The 20,639-nt window shown below is 39.6% G+C and overlaps 1 protein-coding gene across 3 annotated transcripts in view; it reads left to right on the top strand.

Moving 5' to 3' along the window:
* The window catches only part of foxj3 (forkhead box J3), a 102,476-nt gene extending 83,882 nt beyond the window's left edge, over window positions 1-18,594 (top strand). For 2 of the 3 annotated variants that reach the window (XM_084736368.1, XM_084736377.1), the window contains 7 exons: window positions 3,386-3,514; window positions 7,395-7,569; window positions 11,109-11,603; window positions 12,266-12,367; window positions 14,398-14,589; window positions 16,420-16,509; window positions 17,421-18,594. In XM_084736368.1, coding sequence (XP_084592494.1) covers window positions 3,386-3,514; window positions 7,395-7,569; window positions 11,109-11,603; window positions 12,266-12,367; window positions 14,398-14,589; window positions 16,420-16,509; window positions 17,421-17,533 — 1,296 coding nt within the window. In that variant the 3' untranslated portion in view covers window positions 17,534-18,594. The remainder of the gene's footprint in view (window positions 1-3,385; window positions 3,515-7,394; window positions 7,570-11,108; window positions 11,604-12,265; window positions 12,368-14,397; window positions 14,590-16,419; window positions 16,510-17,420) is intronic. The other variant, XM_084736386.1, reaches the window with a different exon arrangement.
* The last annotated feature ends 2,045 nt before the right edge of the window (window positions 18,595-20,639 follow it).

Below are 20,639 nucleotides of genomic sequence, written 5' to 3'. Positions count from 1 at the left end.
TCGCCTGCTTGCCTGCTAGCTAACACCGTACACAGTATTTACTGTGGAGCTGCTCTTGCCTGTATGAGCATGCCTGCCTCTGTCTGTGGGTTTTTCTATGCGTGTGTGTGTTCTCCTACCTTTGTGCACGTCTGTATCTGCAGAAATGTGTGTATGTCATATGTTTGTGAATGCTTTTACGTATGTGAGTGAGATGTGACTGGGTGATCGTCTGTGACGGTGCGTGCTTGAGTGGGTGTCTTCACTCAGGGGACTCTGGGGTCTGCGTAAACCACAGAGCGGCGAGGTTTAGAAATCATCACACTTTATGGGTGAGTGGAGTAAAAATAGATTGCGGTGAGAGACTTAAGGCTAAAAGCCTGTTTTATGACTTCATTACACATAACATTTATATTTCTGTGGCGCGCTGTTTTTGATTAGCATAGTAGGGCTGATTTTGTGGACGTGCTTAAGCCTTCAGTCTTAGCTGCTCATTGAGCTCCCCTTCACGCTAATGAACACTGGAGCCAAGCCCACACTGAGTGGAGGAAGGCTAGAGTTGCCTAATGAGCTTCTCTTACTGCCCCCCTATTCTCCTCTCCCTCAGCCTCACCCCTCTTCCTCATACAGTGTTGCCTGGATTCAGCATTTACACTCTTGTTTTCGCAGTGTTTCTATCTCATTCTACCACCTCAGGAGCCAGGCTCCATATTAAAAGCTTAATATGATCGGACGCTCTCACTCTGTATGTGTGGGTCCTGGATTCGTACCAGCATGTTAGTCAGCCGGCCAATCAGTCAGAGATGAACAGAGTCAGTCAGGGCTGCCTGGGTTTCCTTGCCTCCTCACTGAAGACATTTGTTGCATGTCATTCACCATCTTCCTCTTCTCTTCATTTCTTGTTATTTGTCTAGAGCTAGGCCAACATATCTGTTGGCTGATATACCAGCCTGATATGAGCCTATCAGAGATTCGTATATCCGTATTTGGCGTATATGTTTACCGATATGCACTGATATAAAAACTTTTTTATCTGTCAACTCAGGAGAATCCAAAACATGTTTTTAAAATGGTTCCTATAGCTTTTTAATTTGGACCATCTAATGGCAGGCATAGGAAAAGCATTTAATTTATTTAGTCTGACCAGAAGCAGGTATAGCATGTATCCCTACTTGTATTAAAGAATTAGTGACCACAGGGGGGAATATCAAAAGCAGGAAGAGGGACATCCCCCCACACAGTACATATAATTATTGATATTATTGTTATTATTTCTTTAAGAAAACAGCCTTTTGAGTACTTTCTTATAGTCATATCGGTACAAAATTGGTGTTTTTGTGACATAGAAAAGATTTATTTTCATTCCAGCTCAGACATTCATTGTAGTGGCCATCATATTGTTAATAATTGAATTTTTCCCCTCTAAAACCAGTGTTTGTCTCAGAAATCCCATTTCAGTCAGGCTCTACATCTGTCTACTGTAAGCTCACGCTACAACAAATAATTGAATTGTCAGTCAAAGGACATTATTCGCCAACTATTTTGATAAACGATTAATTGTTTTGGTGATTTTTCAGGTAAAAACGTCAAACATTTGGTGGTTACAGATTCTTAAATGTGAGGATTTTCTGCTTTGCTTTGTCATTTATGATGATAAATGTATTTTGGTTTTTGGCCTGGTAGTTGGACAAAGGAGGCAATTAGAAGACATCACTTTGGACTCTGGAAAATCGTGCTGAGCATTTTACACATTCTTTGACACTTTATAGACTGAACAATTATTTCATTAATTGTGGAAATAAACGGCAGATTAATCAATAATGAAAGTAATTGTTAGTTGCAGCCCTACTGCAATGTAAAGAATGCCTGCCAGGACAAAATTGTTAAACTTTTCATTCTCTCAAATATGGAGATTTCCCTCTTTTTTGGTTTATTATCATTTTAAACTGTATATCTTTGAGTCTTAAGCTGACAAAACAAGACAGTGAAAGACATCAAGTTGGGCTTTGAAAAACTGGGAAGGACATTTTTCACTATTTCCATTTACATTTTACAGACGTTGCACCTCGGGAATAAACATGACCATTAACTTCAGTCTTTGTTGTTATTTGATAACTGCTAATAAATGAAACAATTTGTACAGGGGCAAGTCAATTCCTGATCCATTTGCTTAACAGGACAAGTGAAATAAAAACATTTAAAGTTGAACCCTGCCATCCCCTAAAATTTTATTTTAAATCACAGTATTTCTATCTCATTGTACCGGCTCAGGAGCCAGGCTCCATATTAAAAGCTTAATATGATCAGACACTCTCACTCTGCATCATGTGTGGGTCCTGGATTCATACCAGCATGTTAGTCAGCCAGCCAATCAGTCAGAGCAGAGAAGGCAGTCAGTCAGGGCTAGCTGGGTTTCCTTGCCTCCTTGTGGCCTCTGTGGTGGCTCGCTGCGCCTCAACAGAAAGACAAGAGGCTTCAGTCCGCTGCTGCTGCTGCTGCTGAGAGGCAGGGTGCTGCTGGGCAGGGCCGGGCCAATCTGCCTGCCTGAAGGCTGCTGCCACTGCTGTCTCATTGTGCTGAGCACAGAGCCCACTCTGTTCCACTCACAGTGATGAGCAGAAGCCACCATGCTGCACTCAGTCATGGACTGACACACACAAATACATGCACACACGCACACACACGCTGATCTCAGAATGCCAGGCCCTCTTCCACTGCAACACCATCAGTGCGTTACTGCCATTCCTTTCTCACAATACAAAACTCAACACATGGGCTATTCTCTGTGGGTATCATTAATTTCATTATCTGGATCGTTCTTCTTACTATTGTCTTAATTGTCTGACGGCGCACTTTATTTGGGAAGGGTGGGAGGACTAAACCTTGTTAGACGATAATTAAGATTGTCGTCCTGAAGTGGTTCGGCTAGTTTTGCTGCTACATTGAAAGGTCAGTGTCTCGGCTGCACTAAAATCCTTTGTTAGCTGTCCCAAACGGATTTGCGCTTGGTGAGCAGATGTGGCTGACATCGCCAGTAGTGTGACCTTTAGTGATGGGAATGTCTCAGCTGTCTCCAGACCCCTTTACATGTTCAGCTGGAACCCCTTAGTGACTGTGGTGGGTGTTCAGCAGCACCCTGTGTCTCCCGCACACACACACACTCAATAAAGTGAAAACAAAGTACTCTGCTATTATGACATGTCATTGCATGCAGCACACACACATGCTCAGGCTTTACATTTCCATTCTAAATTACGTTGTTTAACTATAGACCAACATTACTTTCAGACCCATTATCTTAGAGGAATGCTGCTGACATGCTCCATCAGCAAGAGTGGAGATGACATTTGTAACATAAGTGTGTGTCAGCTTGAGAATAAGCATAATGTACATCTGTGTGTTTCAGGTGGCGTTGTACAACACAGACCAGGAGGGGAGCGATAGTCCAAGAAGCAGCCTTAACAACAGCCTGTCTGATCAGAGTCTGGCCTCTGTCAATCTCAACAGTGTGGGCAGTGTGCACAGCTATACACCGGTAAGAACACACAACTCTACAGTGATGATGGGGTACATTTTAAAACCAGAACTTGACATACCTAAATTTATTAGGTAGTCCCACAAAAATACTCCTGCCCCATCTCAGTCCTGAAAGAATGATCCCCGTTCCATCCCTTTGCGTCAATCCACAGTCCACACACATCAAGCACTGGTGAGGTAGTTGCAACCAACTCGCATCCAGCCATGAGAGTAGACAAGAGAGAAAAAAAAAAAAGAACGACTAGCACTATTTTCAAAATAAAGAAAATGGTGTTGGTTCATACTGGAACTGCATATTTATATCTATAAAAAAAAAAAAAAAAAAAAAAAAGACCTATTGCTATTATCATTCCCGTCCCACCCACTCCTATTCACCTTTTTTCGTGCTCCATCCCAGTTCCATGATGAAGAGTGAAGTTGACTCCTTCCAGCAGGAATCCCACAGGAATCCAAAAAAATGTCAAACTTTACTCTGAACTGCAGAGTTCCTGGTTTGAGTCCAGCTGGGGACGTTTGTTGCACGTCATTCAACATTTCCCTCTCTTTTCATTTCTTGTCATCCCTCTTCTTTATGCTATATAAAAAAAATGCATATCATGCCCCAAAAATAAATGCAGTCTCCAGTCTGAAAATACCACATGATGATGAGCTCTGATCCGACATGTGGATGGACCTGAACACACCCAAATAAAACAAGAACACTGCCACTGGCACCAACATGACACGCACTAATTAACGAGCAGCACTGGTTGAGAAGAGAAACGGTGAATTTTTCCGTCTTGTGTGTTTTTCCTGCGGTGGTTATGATACACCATGTGATAAGAGCTGAATCGAACCAATGTGACAATGACACATTGTTTCAGTTTTCCAACTGGTCCGTTTTGTGTTCACAAAGGCAAAACTCAAACAGTCCAGAAATTGTGAACACAAGTCATTTGGTGGAAACGTTGTCCAATTATCAGTCATCCAGTCAGCAGGTAAAAAGACACAGATCACATGGCCCAAATTCTACCTGGATATTGTATATCATGGAGCACAGTCAGGTTTTGTTAATGTTAGGTGTTAATCTAGAGCGTATATCAGAAGACCTTAGAGGACCACGCATACAAACGTCTCAAAAGATAGCAGGTCTTAAAATGCAGGTGTTTCTCATTTTGTTGTGTCTAGATTTGTCCCCACATTTTGGTAGCAAACATGCTACTAGTTCACCAGTCACCAAAACAGGAAGACAAAAATGTGTTATAGCCAATGAAATAACACATACAGGGTTGCATTCTGTGATTGGTTTGAATACTGTCCACACTAGAAATGAACTGCTTCAGAATTTACTTGAAAGCAGTCAGAGATCACCCATCCAAGGTGGACCAGAATCTATATTATGCACTGTTACAGTACAGAGGCAGAACAAATAAGTTCTTGCTGTAGCATCTTGGTTACCTCTCCATAAATAAACTCTGTGGCCTTGCTGTTCCTTAAAGGGTGAACAGAGTGTAGGATGCTGTTAAAGGAGGCTGATAATTCTGGTTGTCGATGCTGCAGCTCATGAAAGTCTCTTGGTCGGATATTAATAACAAGATATTTATATAAATGTGGTGTAATTGATGATTTCTTTTTGCGCTAAGCGCTAAGGTCAAATGATATATTCTGATTTTATTCACATTTTTCAAACTGTGGGGGAGCCACAGCCACTAAATGAATGAAAATGAAACACTGCCAGACTTAGAAAGTGTACTGTATCCCATATTTCATCTGATCAGAAAGCCCCAGGAGGCTTTCTTCAGAGGAGCTGAGCTGTAGACGGCAATAGACCGCAGTTCATGGTGGACATGCGCTGGAGTACAACATCAGGAAGGGGGTTAAGGGAAACAGAGAAAAATGTGCACGCTCCTGGAAGCCAGACAAAGAGAAACGCTTCTTCTGATGTCCTCCCACCAGAGATGCCCCCTCTTTGGTGTGGTCCTCCCGCATCCTCGAGTGCTCCATGCTCCAGGCTCTGGGCATCGATCGGCTCAGCCTGATGGATGTGCGCTCTCTCTCCCTCTCACACACACACACAGCCAAAGCAGCAGCTCACAGTAAACACTCTGCCTTTATTATCACCTCTTCACTCTTACCCAAGCCAGACTGTGAGCCGTGCACTTCAGCAGCCTGCCCACATCTTGGAAGAGGAAGATGTTATGATCAAAAATTGGATGTGACCTCTCTTGTAATGCTAGCCCACAGTGAACACAGGTCAGGTCCTGCTTTGTGAAATAGCGATGGTTTTGCATCGCTGCCCTCGCTGTGAAGAATCTCGTAGACAAACTCGTTGCTGGAGGGGAACAGTGCTTTGTGTCTCACACCCAGGGCCAGTGCATAACATTGACTGCCCACACAAATACATGGATAAAATGGTTGCTTATTTGTACAAGGTATTGCTATTGATTTTGTTTTAAATACATTTTACTTGGCCACCTGAGTATTGGGTTTGTGTCCGTTCGAGTTGGTCTCTTAATGTTATGTGAGCCAAGGTGGTGAGCACTGACCCAGATTGTTGCGCTTTGTGTAATTGTTCTTTACATGTTGTGTTGACTGACACCTTGAAAGTCTTTATATTTTACTGCCCCTATTCCCAACCTGGGGTACATGTACTCCAGGGGTGCGTGAAGTGATATAGAGGGTACGCAGAGAGGAAAAAATGTGATTTGAAAAATAAAGGGACAGGGTCAAATGCAGTCTGGTACAGCGTACTTTTATTTTATTGAAGAGGAAAAGCAGAAGCTCTTTAATTTAAAAGGAGAAATTAATTTTATGTGAACAAAAAATGCTGTGCACACCAAATTTATTATTCAACAATTTTTCTGTTTTTCAATATTGCAATAAACATCCTATTGTGGTATTATTATACCTTGAAATTTTGGTATTGTTATATCTCTACTGAGACTTCTTAAAGCCGGGTATACGCTGTGTGACTTTCGGTTGTCTCAGATGAAAGATATCCAACATGAAAGAAATATTGTAGCTCATGAAAGTCTTCTAGCTACTACCAAACAGGAATGTAGTGTGTGTCAGTGGACAAACCGATCATATCAGTAGATGCCACAAGGCAGAAACGTACTTTTATCTATGTTATTTTACCTCAAGTTACCTCAAGCTCTTTTTGCAAAATTGGCATCCCAAGTTGACCTCTTTTTCACCACGCCCAGGTTCACATTCTTCTCCTCTTCCTCTTCTTTGGATTTCTTTATTTTTTTTAACACATACACATAAATGCCACTATTGCGAATGTGAGTCTTGTTTAGCTTCATCATTTACCATTATGGAGGCGGCGATGGATGACTGACACTGCTGACTTTTTCTTGTGTATTGACTTGCATCATAGCCTGTGATTTAGTGGGTGAGATCATCGAACAGTCTACATAATCAAACTTGATTTTTTTTACCCCAGTTTGTTAGATCCATATCGCACAGTGTAGTTTGCAGTAAACATGTAAGATTGTTGAAATCTCATCTCTGTAGTCACCATGAGAGATAAACATTTTTACAGTGGCGCATCAAACCATCATCATGTTTGAGTAGTGTGTTCACTGTGTACATTCACATAAACTACTACCTTGCATTAAATATTCTAGAGGTTTTCTGCTTTCTGTTTCTGCTGCACCATGACCAGATGAGCATGGCGGGGTATCTTTGAAGCGTATGTATATTATTGATGTGCATGTTTGAACTTTATAGTGCGCTCCTCTTAAGCATCAGTAGTCCCTGTAGTCTGTGGTGCAGATGCAACTGTAGCCAGTCGGCTCTCACAGATTAAACATTAAACATAATCTTATTTTACACTTGGTTTTGCACTGTGCGTTTGTAAATCTTAAACTCTCTTTAACCCCTCATCTCTGCAGGTGACCAGTCACCCAGAGCCCGTGTCCCAGTCTATGAGCCTCCAGCAGCCGCCCCAGTCCCAGTACAACATGCCAGACCGGGATAAGCAGCTCCTGTTTTCTGAATTTGAAGATCTCAGTGCCTCCTTCCGCAGCCTTTACAAGTCTGTTTTTGAGCAGTCCTTCAGCCAACAAGGTGAGTGGCCTCACGGGAGCATCAAGTGGAAACTTAATCGAGAGCCTAAGCTTCATTTATCAACGAATACGATGATGCTCAAAACGATTTTCCTAATGTGAATTTGTTCTTAACAGCTGGGGCTATAGAGAGTATTTATACACTAATTAGGTTTACTGAGAAGTGAGCAGGTATTCAACAGGCTGACTAGCCTATAGTGTAAATCTATACTGTATTATCGTGTAATATTTTCATGGTGTTTTGCCAAAGCAGTGTGGGAAAGGCTTCATTTTAAATTCAAAAGCAGAGTGCATGCCTTGAATATTTCATTAGAGAAAGTAAAGAGATGTTATTGCACTTATTTAATGGTTAATTCACAATTAATACTGTACACTATCCTCCTTGCTTTATTTTTTTCAGATTACATGAAAGTTTTCAGAGTCTTGTCATGTTTGAAATGTTTTCTCATGCAGGCTGCGTTTCATCAGAGGAGTGGAAGAGGTTACAGACAGCACAAGTCCTCAGTAAATCTGTTGGATTTGAGCTTCATTTGTCATAATGATGGGGAATATGCATGATATAATACATAGTGGTGGATATAGAGCACAGCTTTTCCAAAAAGCCTGTGAGTCCCTGCAGAACAAAATGCATTTTTGCTTGTAATCTGATTGACTGATAAACAAAGAGCACTTGACAAGCGGGTTATGAGCAGAGTAGACTGAGCTTTCTGTGTATAACCTACTTTCACAAATCAAATGCATTTCATGCTAATGTTTTCAAAGAGTTGCTCTCCTTTAATCTATCATCTATGTTTCATTAGTTGAAAGTTGTTACCTTTTTTATGCGCATAAAAGTGAAATCTCTTAGTCAGACAAGCTCTAGCAATTAAAAAGCGTAAATAATCGAGCTAGAGGATTTCACACTCTGCCGCTGTAGACAGTGAGCTAATTCACTGGCTTTGATAATAGGTAATGAGCTCGCATTATTATTCTGGTGCCGCGTTAATTGCTTTCTGTATTTCCCTGGTTGGACAATGGGCTTTCTGTGCCGATAAGAGATGCACCTTTGTCACCCCTGCAGTGAGTGTTACGTGCCGATTGTGGAGGTGCAGGGCCAGAGTCAGCTCTAAAAGCACTCCAGTGAAATAGGTTTACTGTGCCAAAGCTGTGAAGGACAGGGCCTCTTAAGACCACTCCCTGCCACTCAGATGATTGCAGTTTGGGTGTGCAGATGTTCATGCTCCAGTCATGTCTGTTAAAGAGGTGCCGTGCAGCAGCAGCAGCACAATGAATTTGTCAAAGACAATCCAGAGCCATGCAGCCGGAGAGGAGAGGAGAGGAGAGGAGAAGCGACGGCAGCTCCGGCTCCTGAACCTCAGAGACACAACTAATGCTGAGTCATTCCCTGATACAACAAAATGGCAGCTGGTCTGTCTCAAGTGTAGAACTACTTAAACACGGGAGGCCCACATCCCATTATTGTAAGATGTTAAGATACAAGGCCTTAAGTGGTTATTTCTACATGTGAAGACCCTGGCTCTCTTTGTGTTTGTACTGAAGTGCATTACACTCATACACCTCTATCTGAAACCGTGTGAATGACATTTGTGTTGGAATTAATCGCCTCTTTTCACCAGCCGCGGCTTTAACTAAAGATATTTATCTATTAATTTGTCAATTATTTTTAGATTCAGTGATTCCCAGAACGTAGGGTGACATCTGTAAATTACTTTTTCTGTCATAACAAATAGTGCAAAACCCAAATATATTAAATTTATAATGATGATAATAATACAGAGAAAAGCAGCAAAACCTCCCCATTGAGCAGCTGGATCAAGTGAGTGGTAAAAATTTTGCTTGATTGTCCAAAATGAATCTGCAGCTATTCTGATAATCAAGTCAAGTCCAGTTTTATTGATGTAGTCTAATATCACAAATCACAATTTACCTCAGGGCTCTTTACAGTTTGTACAGTGTATTACACCCGCTGTCCTTTAGAACCTCAGTTGTAAGATGAATAAATTCCACACAAAAAAAACTTTTATTGGGGAAAAAATAGAATTGCACTTGAACATTTTTAATCTAAAAAACTTTTTGCATGTTCCAGGTTCTACACTGTAGAGTTACAGTGATTGTCAATTAATTGATTAGTTGACTGAAAGAAAATTATTTGCCAACTATTTTGATAAGCAAATTTATTCTCTTTTGTTCCAGCTTTTTAAATGTAAGATTTTGCTGCTTTCTTTCATCATTTGTGATGGCAAATGAAGAGTCTTCAGGTTCTGGACTTTTGGTTGAACAGAAGGGGTAATTTGAAGAGGTCGCTTTGGACTCTGGGAAATTGTGATGAGCAGTTTTCAGAATTTCTGACCATTTATAGATTAATCAACCAATTGTGAAAATTATCAGCAGATTAATAGATCATGAAAATAAGTGTTAGTTGCAGCTCTACTTCATTGCATTTCCTGATTTTCTTTGTTTTATACAATTGTACAATGAATATTTGTTGATTTTTGACAAAGACAAAACAAGATATTTCAAGACATTGCCTTAGGTTGTGGCATTATTTTTGGACATTTTAAAGACAAAACAATTAATTGGTTAATTTGGAAAATGATCTGGGGTTGTCACAATTTCAATATTAAGACGAAAATCGATCAAAATGAGCTTTCCATTTCAATAATTAAACTCAAAGGCAGAATCAATGATTCTTTCAGTATTTTTTTTTCTCTACCATGCCTACTTGTGGCGTCTGCCACATGTATGAAGAAAAAAGCAACACTTCAAAGACAACACAGCATAGTTTACCAGCTGTTGATCGAAAGAATATTAATTCGTATTAACCATTTTTCAGACAAAAATGTCAGTTTCCAGGTTCCAGCTTCTTGAATTTGAGGATTTGCTGCTTTTCTTCGTCATTTTTGATAGTAAATTTAGAGTCTTTGGGTTTTGGACTGTTGATTTGACAATAAAGCACTTTCAGCCATCAGATGCAATATGCATAGGACTTCTAGCCATGGCTAATTTTCAGTCCTTGTTCCTGGTTAGACTTTTAAGGCTTTCAGTTAATGATGATAAGAATACAGAGAAAAGCAGTAAATCCTCACAATTGAGAAGGTGGAACAAGCGAGCGTCGCTTGATAAACGATCAAGCAGTTGACAGAAAATTAATCAGAAACTATCCTAATAATCAAATTTTCATTTGAGCCATTTTTCAAAGCAAAAACACCAAGCCTTTTGCTTTTTCCAGTTTTTTTTAGTGTACTTGATGATTTTCTCTTTTTATATAACTGTACATTTTGTATTTTTGACAAAGACAAATTAAGATGTTCAAAGCTGTCACCTTGGGCTCTTGGAAAATCTGATGGGCATTATTTTCTGACGTTTTAAAGACAAAACAACTAATCGCTTAATTTGGAAAATAATCTGCAAATTGATCTATAATTACAAGTGACTTGCAGCACTGTCAATTATCAAAATTGTTGTTTGTATCATTTTCTGTCATCCACTGTTCATTTCAGCTCTATTAAAAGCTTTGTGTTGGTGTGTTTTGTTTCCCAGGTCTGATGGGCATCCCGTCAGATTCCTCCCAGCAGACCCACACCTCCTGCTCCTATCAGCCCTCCCCCAGTGGCACCATTAGCACTCAGAACAGCCTGTCAAACAACCAACCCAACAGCCACCCCAACAGCCACTCCGCCAACAGTGGCCAGGTGCCCCTGTCCCATCCTGCCCAAGCCCACCCCGGCCACGGCTCGCCCCACACACAGCACCTCCCGCAGCACGGCGGCCCCCACAACCAACATAACCAACACAGCCAACACGCCCAGCACAGCCAACACAGTCAGCACCCACAGCACCCCCAGCACGCTGCGCACTCCCAGCACGGGCAGCACCCATCGCAGCACCCGTCCCACGGCCAGCACCCGCAGCAACACACGCCACACCCCTCCCAACACACGCAGCACAGCCAGCACCCTTCTCAACACGGACAGCAGCATCAGAGCCTCTCCCACCAGCCCCATCCTACCCAGCAACAGATGGCCTGCAACACAGGTAAGACCCTCTGTCTGTCTGTGTGTCTGTCTGTCTGTCTGTCTGTCGCTGTCTTCCTTTGAACCGGTGTCGCTGCCGTGTTGTTTTCTCCTCATCCTGTTCATCACAGACACGTCAACAAAAACAAATGTTTACGGCTGAATATGGCTTCCTATCAGTCCTCTTTTCTTTTTGTCATAAAGCTTTGAGAAATTGTTCTGATGGAAAACCGTAAATCATCATCTGATTTATTATCTGTGCTGTGCTGAGAACAAAGCAATGCTGCATCTAGTCACTCGAGCAGCTTTTACAGAGTCGACTGGCTCCTCCTAGTGGCCACAATACAGCACTGAACTGCTTAAAAGCCTGATAAACTGTTTTATTTGGTGTTACCTTCTCATTCATTTGGCACTACAAGACTGCCTGCACAGCTGTTAAAATGTGACCACAATGAAAATGCATCATCTGGCCCTATTACCAAACCCTCAGTAAATAACAATTACAGCAGCGATTATTGTGCAGTTGTCTATAAATGATGCAATTAGGGCTAAATCTGTATTTGTCCCAGGAGCGAACTTGGTGTTGGAACCAAAATGACCTGTATCCTTCACTCTCTTATCTTCTCTTATCCTGTAATGTTACAGAGAGTATCCTCTGTGTATGTGTGTGTGTGTGTGTTGCAGGTTTACTGTCTGACTGGTACCCAAATCTGGATGCACTGAAAGAAAGCTGTCGTATTGCTAGCAGCTATAACTGGGCTGATGTCGACCTTTCACCTTTCCAAGGTGCAGTTTGGACCTTGTTGCATTTTCAAATAGGGATGCACCATACGGATTTTTCCTTCAGTCAATGCAATAACCGATGAGTACCTGCTTCTCATGACTGATACTGACAATTACATTTTTTCATAGTTTAAAAAGAAATTCATACAACCTGTAGTTTATTCACACCTGAGTGTAAGAAAGGTTAAGATGTAGTGAGCAGAGATGAATTATTTAAAGCTACTACAAGGAGTTTTCAACATCATATGAAACAGTCTCAATTTAATAAGTCTTCCACTGGGTTGGATCAACCCAGAATCAAAATCAACAAAGTATTAAAGTCCCTTGTAGTAGCTTTAATGTTCCACAGCTCTGACTGAACCAGATCTAACAGACTATTACACTATTACAACAGAAACAAAGAACAGTTCTGAATCTGCAAAAAATAAAATTCAAGTAAAATAAAACAAAATTTACAAAGATTATTTTCTTGGAATTCAAAATGTGTTCATATAATCTGTCAAATCAGATATTAGTATAGCTGATACTTATCGGCTATAATTTTGTTATCAAAATAATAAATAATAATAGAAATGTCCTATTATCAGCCCTGATATTTATCAGTATTGCAGTATTGGTTATGAAACAGGATATTTTACAGTTATCACAAAACTTTGTCCAAAATTACATCAGGGCAATTAAAACAGTAAACTTTCTTTTTTTTTTCTTTTACTGGAAAAAAAGAATAAGTATATACAACATATATAAAACAAAGAAAAAAACTTCATGAACATACTTTGGCTTTTATAGAACATTTTGCCTATTTAAATTACAAGCTTTGACATAAATTGTGAGATCATATGTTTTTATAGCCAGTATTTATTTATATTGTTATAAATTATATATTAGTGAAATAATAAATAAAACATATTTCCCATTATCAGCCCCATTATCTTTATTGTTGATCAAAAAAAAATAAATAAATAAAAAATTTTATGACATATATAACCTGAACTTGAATTAAGAAGAAGACTCAAATATACATGAAATGCTGCCTATAAAACCAAAAATGCATTAGGTTCTTTGGGACATCCTGGACAAAATATATGCAGATACAGATACAAAACCAGTATAGCTGTGACAAGCCAATATCTGCTGATAACTTACAGGGGTGTAATGATGCATATATCAAATGATCAACAGTCCAATACGTTTGATTCTAAGTGAAGATATCAATCTGTTTCGTCATCTTTAAGGTGCACCTTTATTTCAAAAATCCCATGACACGTGTGTCACCAGTTGAAGAGTTCAGTCATAAAATTGTAACTTAGAATCATAATTCATTGTAGGCCCTTGAATTGAATTGAATCAAATCAAAATAATATCATAGCAGACTTTGTGATATCATCAAATATCACATTGTTGTCCAAAGAATCGAGAAAAAATCGTATTGTGATGAAACTTGTGATTTACACGCCTGATAACTTATCAGCCCTGATATTTATTGTGCATCCCCACTAACAAACATTAAACAGATTGTATTGGTGTAATGTATTTGAATTATTTGTCAGAGATTAAGATTTTTCTAGATTACAAAAGAACCAGACGTTTTAGAGCCAGGAGCTGATAGTAGAGTACTGCCCCAGCTTTTGATTGAGTGCTGAAGTGTTGACACTGTGGAGTTGATTATGAGTTTAATTAAACTGAGCTCTTCAATTAAATAACACTGCCTTCAAGTTTAATTACAAAAACACCGAGCTCAGCAGGTCAGTTTATCCAATTACAGTCTAGGATTGCAAGGTAGGATGTTTTTTAAATATCACCCACTGAAGGTTACTGACATAATGAATACATATTGCAGCCAAAGTTTCTGCTTCATGTTTGTAAATTAGTTTCTCATTAAATAAAATTTATATTCTTTGGACATTTGGCTCGTGCAGTTTCATACATTTCATCGTCACAAAGGTGTTTTAGTGAAGACAGACACTGTCTCTACCTCTCTGATAGTAACTCTGGTTGTTCTGTCTGTAAATTTGTGTCGTTATGTTTCTCAGGATTAAGAGAGAGTATGAGACAAGCGGAGTTGAACAACTGGTCCCTGGAACCCACCCAGATCGCAGACCTCTGTTCGTCCATCAACCAGTTCTTTGCCCGCACCGGGGTAATCCAGCCACAAGGGGCAGTGCAGTCTCCTGTTTGTCATGGCTCCATGCACTCCAACAAACCCAGCCAGCACCTCAACACAGGTCAAACACCCGCTCCTTAACCCTGCCACTTCTGTCATGTCACTGGTTGATTAAATTTGTGTAGCTGTGATGAGTAGCTTTGGTTTTGACACAAGGACAGATTCTGGACTAATTTCAAGTCACAATAACAATGTTTTTATAGTGAAGCAGTGTCAGCTGATACGACAGTTTGGTCAATTTGAAACCTTCTATCAATCATGCAGCTTTATTTATTTATTTATTTTATTATTCTTAACAACATTTCATATTGTACAATACTGTAAATATAGTATGAAAAAGAGAGTATTGCCTCAGTGAAACTCTCTATAAATAAATTTGGAATAACAGTTATCACAGAGGTACTTGGGGATCATTTGCACAAGAATATGGTTGAGTTTTCTGATAGCAATTTGATAAGATTGTTTTTTAATGGAATTTTTTAAATATGCCTATCTATAAATTAATGGGATGTTATGATTTTAGCATCTAATTATTAAAAAGGCTGTAGGGAAAGAACAAACAAAAAGTAAGGACAGATGTGGATCTATGTATTTCAACAAAAGAAATTAAGAAAAATAGAAATGTTTCAGTTTTAATCAATCTTCATGGTCATTCTAGCATAGACTTATGAGTTTACAAGGTGCACTTGAATGCACCATGACACCATAAAGTCACTGTCTGTGTGTGTACGTCAAACTTTGATGCAGACAGCAGAGATCAGAAGCAGCACACCTGTGAATGACACCAAAACATGGTAAAGACTCTCAGCATATTTTTTTTAATTCATGAATGAATGATTCAATTAATTTAGGTCCTTATTTGCAGTTTTACAAGATTAAATAAATGATTTTCCAAAATAAAATAAACAAAAAGACTTTTATTTAGGAGAAAAACAGTTATTTTTGGTGCAGGACAGCCTTCTGAAATCTACTCAACTACAAATGGATAATCTACCCACATTTGCCACTTGGTGGGTGTATTTCAGACCTTGCCTGTTGTCGTCATCTGATCAGCTGTTACATTCGGCCTTCATAGAGACCACCAACTGAACTGTTCAGAACAAATATTAGCTAATAACTATCAGTGGGTGACTGATCAGAACACCCTTAGCAATGGTCAATATAGTTCAGTGTGTTGGTATGGGGCTTTCTGACTATGTGAAGAAAATGTGTCTGTAGGCATTTTCATATTTACTAAATCCTTAGTCCCAAGTCTGTAAAAATTGATGTACAAGCCTGTTGTTTGATGATTCTCTCACAGTTCCTTCTAACAGAAAGCGCAAACAGTCTTGAGCCCTTTTGAATGCTATGAGCTCTGCTTGCCCTTCATGCATTTTTTGGCTTGTGACCTCTTGAAACAACTCCTTGTTGCCAGCTGTTGCCAGCTGTTGCCACCAGCCGGCTTGATCTATTTGCCCAATTTTTAGAGGCCTGAAGAGATAAATAATATTCAGTAATTCACTAGGGAAAAAGTTAAAAATAAGAGGAGTGTCTGAAAGAATAAACACGGTTTTGTTTAGCAGAATTAGGCCTTGTGAGGATCCTCTAATGTGACATAACTCTGCTCACTTGTGGTATTACTCCAAATGTTGAAGTTACTTAGTGTTTAAGAGAGCCACAGATACTTTGACAACTAAGTGTAGCTCCATCAGTAAAAACATTGCTTCCAGAAGACAGTTGTGTGTCCAGTGATGTAAATAAAAGTGTAAACCATCATGATTTCACCTGTGGGCATTGACAATACATGCAAAACTACACTGCAGGGCCTCCCCCTAAAATCTAGCTCCGTTCAAACACATTGACTGGTTTAATTTAGGTTCAAACTAAAGTTTTGTTTTGTGTCTCTTTTCAGGAAATCTCTACATGGACTCCAGACAGAGCATGTCCATGATGGGTCCACCAGGATATCCCCACATGCCCCCCATGAGCAGCGCAGTGACAGGTAACAAACTCAGAGACACTCCTTACAAGGGCCAGTTCAAGGGGTCACCTGACATGTCATGTAATTACAAAATGGTAAAAAAAAAAAATAGATAATTAAAATTTAAAATGAAATACATCAAATAGTGAGCAATATCAGATGACTAGAGCCTTGGGTATGAACTGTCATAATGTAATGCAATAACCAAGAAAAAGAGGGAAAATTTAATGTAACTAATTTAGAGATCCCTCTGTTAATCTTAAACTATGGTAATATTGAATGGTTATAACAACCAGCAGAGCAAATCAGGGCAAAACAAGAAGAAGAGGTATATAACCCACAAGCTGAGGATACCTCCAGTCATGTTTCAAATAATGTAAAATGCTCTGCAAGAAGTAATAAACTGTCTGATATTTTTTTTTCCCCAAAGTAAGTTCAAATACCGTCTTAAAATGGCCTTCAGTTAGTATTCCAGAATTCATGCATTATGCAAATAGTCTCTGCCCTTTCACAGACCCCAACCCTGAAGTAGGGTGTCATGCATGTGTTATGTGTTTTGCTAGCCAATCATGGCAACTATCTGCATCCATCTTCTCCTGTGGGCTGAGAATCACCACTAATGGTATGTACAGTGCCACCCCTTCGATTAACGGGATTGGCTCCTTAGGTTTGTGATGTCATATATCCAGCCCGACTGAATCAGGTTTTTTGAGACTGCCCTTTCTCACTGTAGTTTCAAAGTCCGAAATGCTGAGACATGGTAATTACTGCTTATTTTGCTCCTGATATGTTTTGCAGCACATGAAGAAACACCAGATGGACATGTTAACAAGGTTAAAAACCTGATTTTCACTGGAGGGGGTAAATAAACGGTTTATTAGTGTCTGTTAATAAAAACCTCCCTCCCTCCCACCTCCCTGTTGTCTCTCCAGGACACCACGCACAGATGAACCAGCAGCACATGATACCTACCAGAAACTTCCAGATGCATCGCATGCCAGCTGATGACATCCAGGATGACTTTGATTGGGACTCCATCGTCTAGCCCCGAGACCTCCTTCTGCAAACAAACGGGAGCGAGGAGAGGAGGTGGAAGCCAGAGGAAGCCAGGCTGAGCTGAAAGGCCGCAGGAGGAGGAGGAGGAGGAGGAGGAGGCCACTGTGGGTGGGAAGCAGAAGAACATTTTGACAAGCTTAGGAGAAAGAGACAGACTTCAGAGTCCTGACATTTTTACAAAAAGCAAAACATAACTAGAAAATGTTACTTTGAAGACAATCATATTTAGTCGGACATGTTCAAGTGATTGCTTACGTACTTGTCTAGAGACAAGTAGAACACATTCACGTCTAAACCACATGCTCCTCAGCTCCTCAGCCAGCCCTCTCCCCGTCCCTCCGTCCCTAGCCAGCAGCCTTCCAAAGTCCGAGCCCCTCCCCCGCCCTGACCCCCTGCTCCGTAACTGTTATGTGATTTGAGCGACGTGTTCAGCTTGTAAATTCTTCTCGTGTTGACATTGGCCTCAGCTGCCTCTTGGATGAGTTTATCTCTCTTTTTTTTTAAAAGAAATTATTTTGTTTTATTTTTGTTTTTAAGAAACACAGGCCGTCTCTGTGAGTAATGTGATGGTGCTCGTTGGTCACTTTTTGGAGAAAAGTGGGCCCCACGTTGGCTGAACTGGTGGTGAAGTTAGGTTTACAAATAATAAGTGAGGTGTTGAACAGGGTGTTAAATGTTTAAGCAGGATGGATATAAAACAAACCAAGAGAGGAGAGTTGAGAGAGAGATCACAGAAAGTATCGTGATCTGTTTTCACAGCCAACCAATGTGATCAGGCTCACTGCAACAGACTAGTTATGGGAGTACAGCAACCTTTTTTTTTTATTCTTCTTAGTTCTGCGTCTCAAGCACTTCAAGATGAGTGATTATGATGATGAGTGTGAGAAGAAGGTGAAAGCAGGGAAGTCAGACATTTTATGTCTTTTTAAATCCATTCAACCCAAAGGCTTAGGTTCTCTGTGTGCATCGAGTCGGTTAATAATTGCTTTACCAATCAGAAGCTGTTTAAATACTAAACAAAATTCACATTGTCAAGCTAGTTTTAATGGTCAGGTTCATCACTTTTGCATGAGTAGCCTATTGATCATTAAACGAGCCATCATTCAGAAATAATGTGCAATATATTCAACATTATCCGATATTATCACTGACCCTAGCTTTTCACCAGTATATCAGTTTTGGCATATATGTCAGCCAATAAGTAACAATAAATTGTAGTACAGAAAAAAATTAGTCAAATATATGTTGATAGATAATTTAGTGTTTGTCAACCAGAGCCCTGACAAGTTAATTTTCAAACTGTTAAATATCCCATACAGCACATATCATGGTGACATTTCTTTATAAAACATTCTTTAAATACCAGTAGATATATCATTATCTGATTTTTGGAACTTTCAGATATTGGTATTGGTATCTGCCTCATGAATCCAGTATTGGTTGGATTGTAGTTTGCAAGCAAGTTTTGTTTAACTGTGCTGTTTGAGTAAGAGGGGTTTGGTTTCATTAAAGGCAAAGTGCGACATTTTGGAAATATTTCTTTACAATGTTTCTTGCTAGGAGTTCAATAAGAAGACTATATTGTAAATATGAAGCTGTAGCCAGGGAGTGGTGCTTGGCATGTCTGTCTGGTCAGGTAACAAAATCCACCTGCCAGTACCTCTAAAGCTCACTAATAAACATGATAAATTAACAAGATGTATATCTCGTTTGCAGGGTCAAAAATAACCAACAGCCAAATGCTGGTAAAATATGCAAGTGTTAGTGGTAGATTTACTTCACTTACCACCAGCCATTTGTCCAAATGACAAAAAAGTTCATTTTGCCTGTTTGTTTAATCTATACAACAACTGAAGCGTTAAAAACAGCAGTTTGTGGTTTTATGGTGGGTTTTTGTGCAGAACTTTTTCTTGGCTGGTTGCTTTGACTTCCTGGAGATAAAATGTGTTGATAATTGAGCTTTGCAGGTGCTGGCAGGCTGAATTTGTTGCCTTTGGACGTAGCCAAACTAGCTGTTCCCCCAGTTTCCAGTCTTTGTGCTAAGCTAGGCTAATTGTTTTCAAACCGTATAATAATAATTTATACTAGTGACAGTAACAAGAAAAACATGAAGAGCCTGTGTGCAATTTTGAGAGTTGCGGTTTCAAGCCTTACTGATTTGAAATGTTTCTAATAGACTAATAAAATGTATTAAAATACAAAGCTAATTTAGGGCTCTCATAGATATTGATTAATGATCAATAGGATATGCATCAGATGTTGAACTTCCTCCATTTGAAAAGGGCAACAGAGTAGTTTTACTGTATGTTTTCTTTGAATTGTAGAATGAGTTACATCCAAATTTATGTCTATTGTACATCAAAGTGAGTTTTCAATGCTACACTCAGTGTTTATCGTCACTTCTGGCATTTCAATCATGGAGATGATTCTTCTTTTAACCGCCCAATATTTTGTTGTGATAGTTGTATGGCGTAAGATTTTTGCTATTATACAATCATAACAGAATGAGAAATGTGACTCATGATACAGTACATACAGTGTGTGTGAGTGTACGTGCGTGTGTGTTTTGGTTTTATTGTAATTTTAGGGCTATGATTGATTGCTGCAATCATCTCTATGCTATCTATGAGCACAAAAGCAGATGCACACAGTGATTAAAGATTTGAGACTTGCGTTTGTTTTGTTTTTGTTTTGTTTGTTCGTATGTTTTTTTGTTTTTTTGTTTTTTTAAATTTTGGTGGGACAGTTTCTGAAGCACAGAACAGCGGTTCTGGAAACCTGTCCTCTGTGTCCTGTAACAAGTGGCTCCTCGTCAGACAGGTGCTGAACTTTAGAGACACTATGTTAAAGAAAAAACAAAGAACGCCCTTTGCACACTTACACTTTTTTGTTGATCAAACCAGTTTGAAGATGCAAAGCACCTCCTAGATCTCAGAAGCAACTCACTCACAAACTCATTCTGTCATTTATTCAATCACTTTTATATTTTTTGATATCTTTAATCTAGAGGCAATGAACAGGATTATTTCTCCCCTGTAATACTGCTGAGCTGTGTGTGGTGCTTTGCATCTTTCCCACTGTGTGTCCTTTAATTG

The sequence above is a fragment of the Lutjanus erythropterus genome, chromosome 2 (genome assembly GCF_056507025.1).
Source record: "Lutjanus erythropterus isolate fLutEry1 chromosome 2, fLutEry1.hap2, whole genome shotgun sequence".
Lineage (NCBI taxonomy): Eukaryota > Metazoa > Chordata > Actinopteri > Lutjaniformes > Lutjanidae > Lutjanus > Lutjanus erythropterus.
This window is presented reverse-complemented; position numbering and strand designations above follow the sequence as displayed.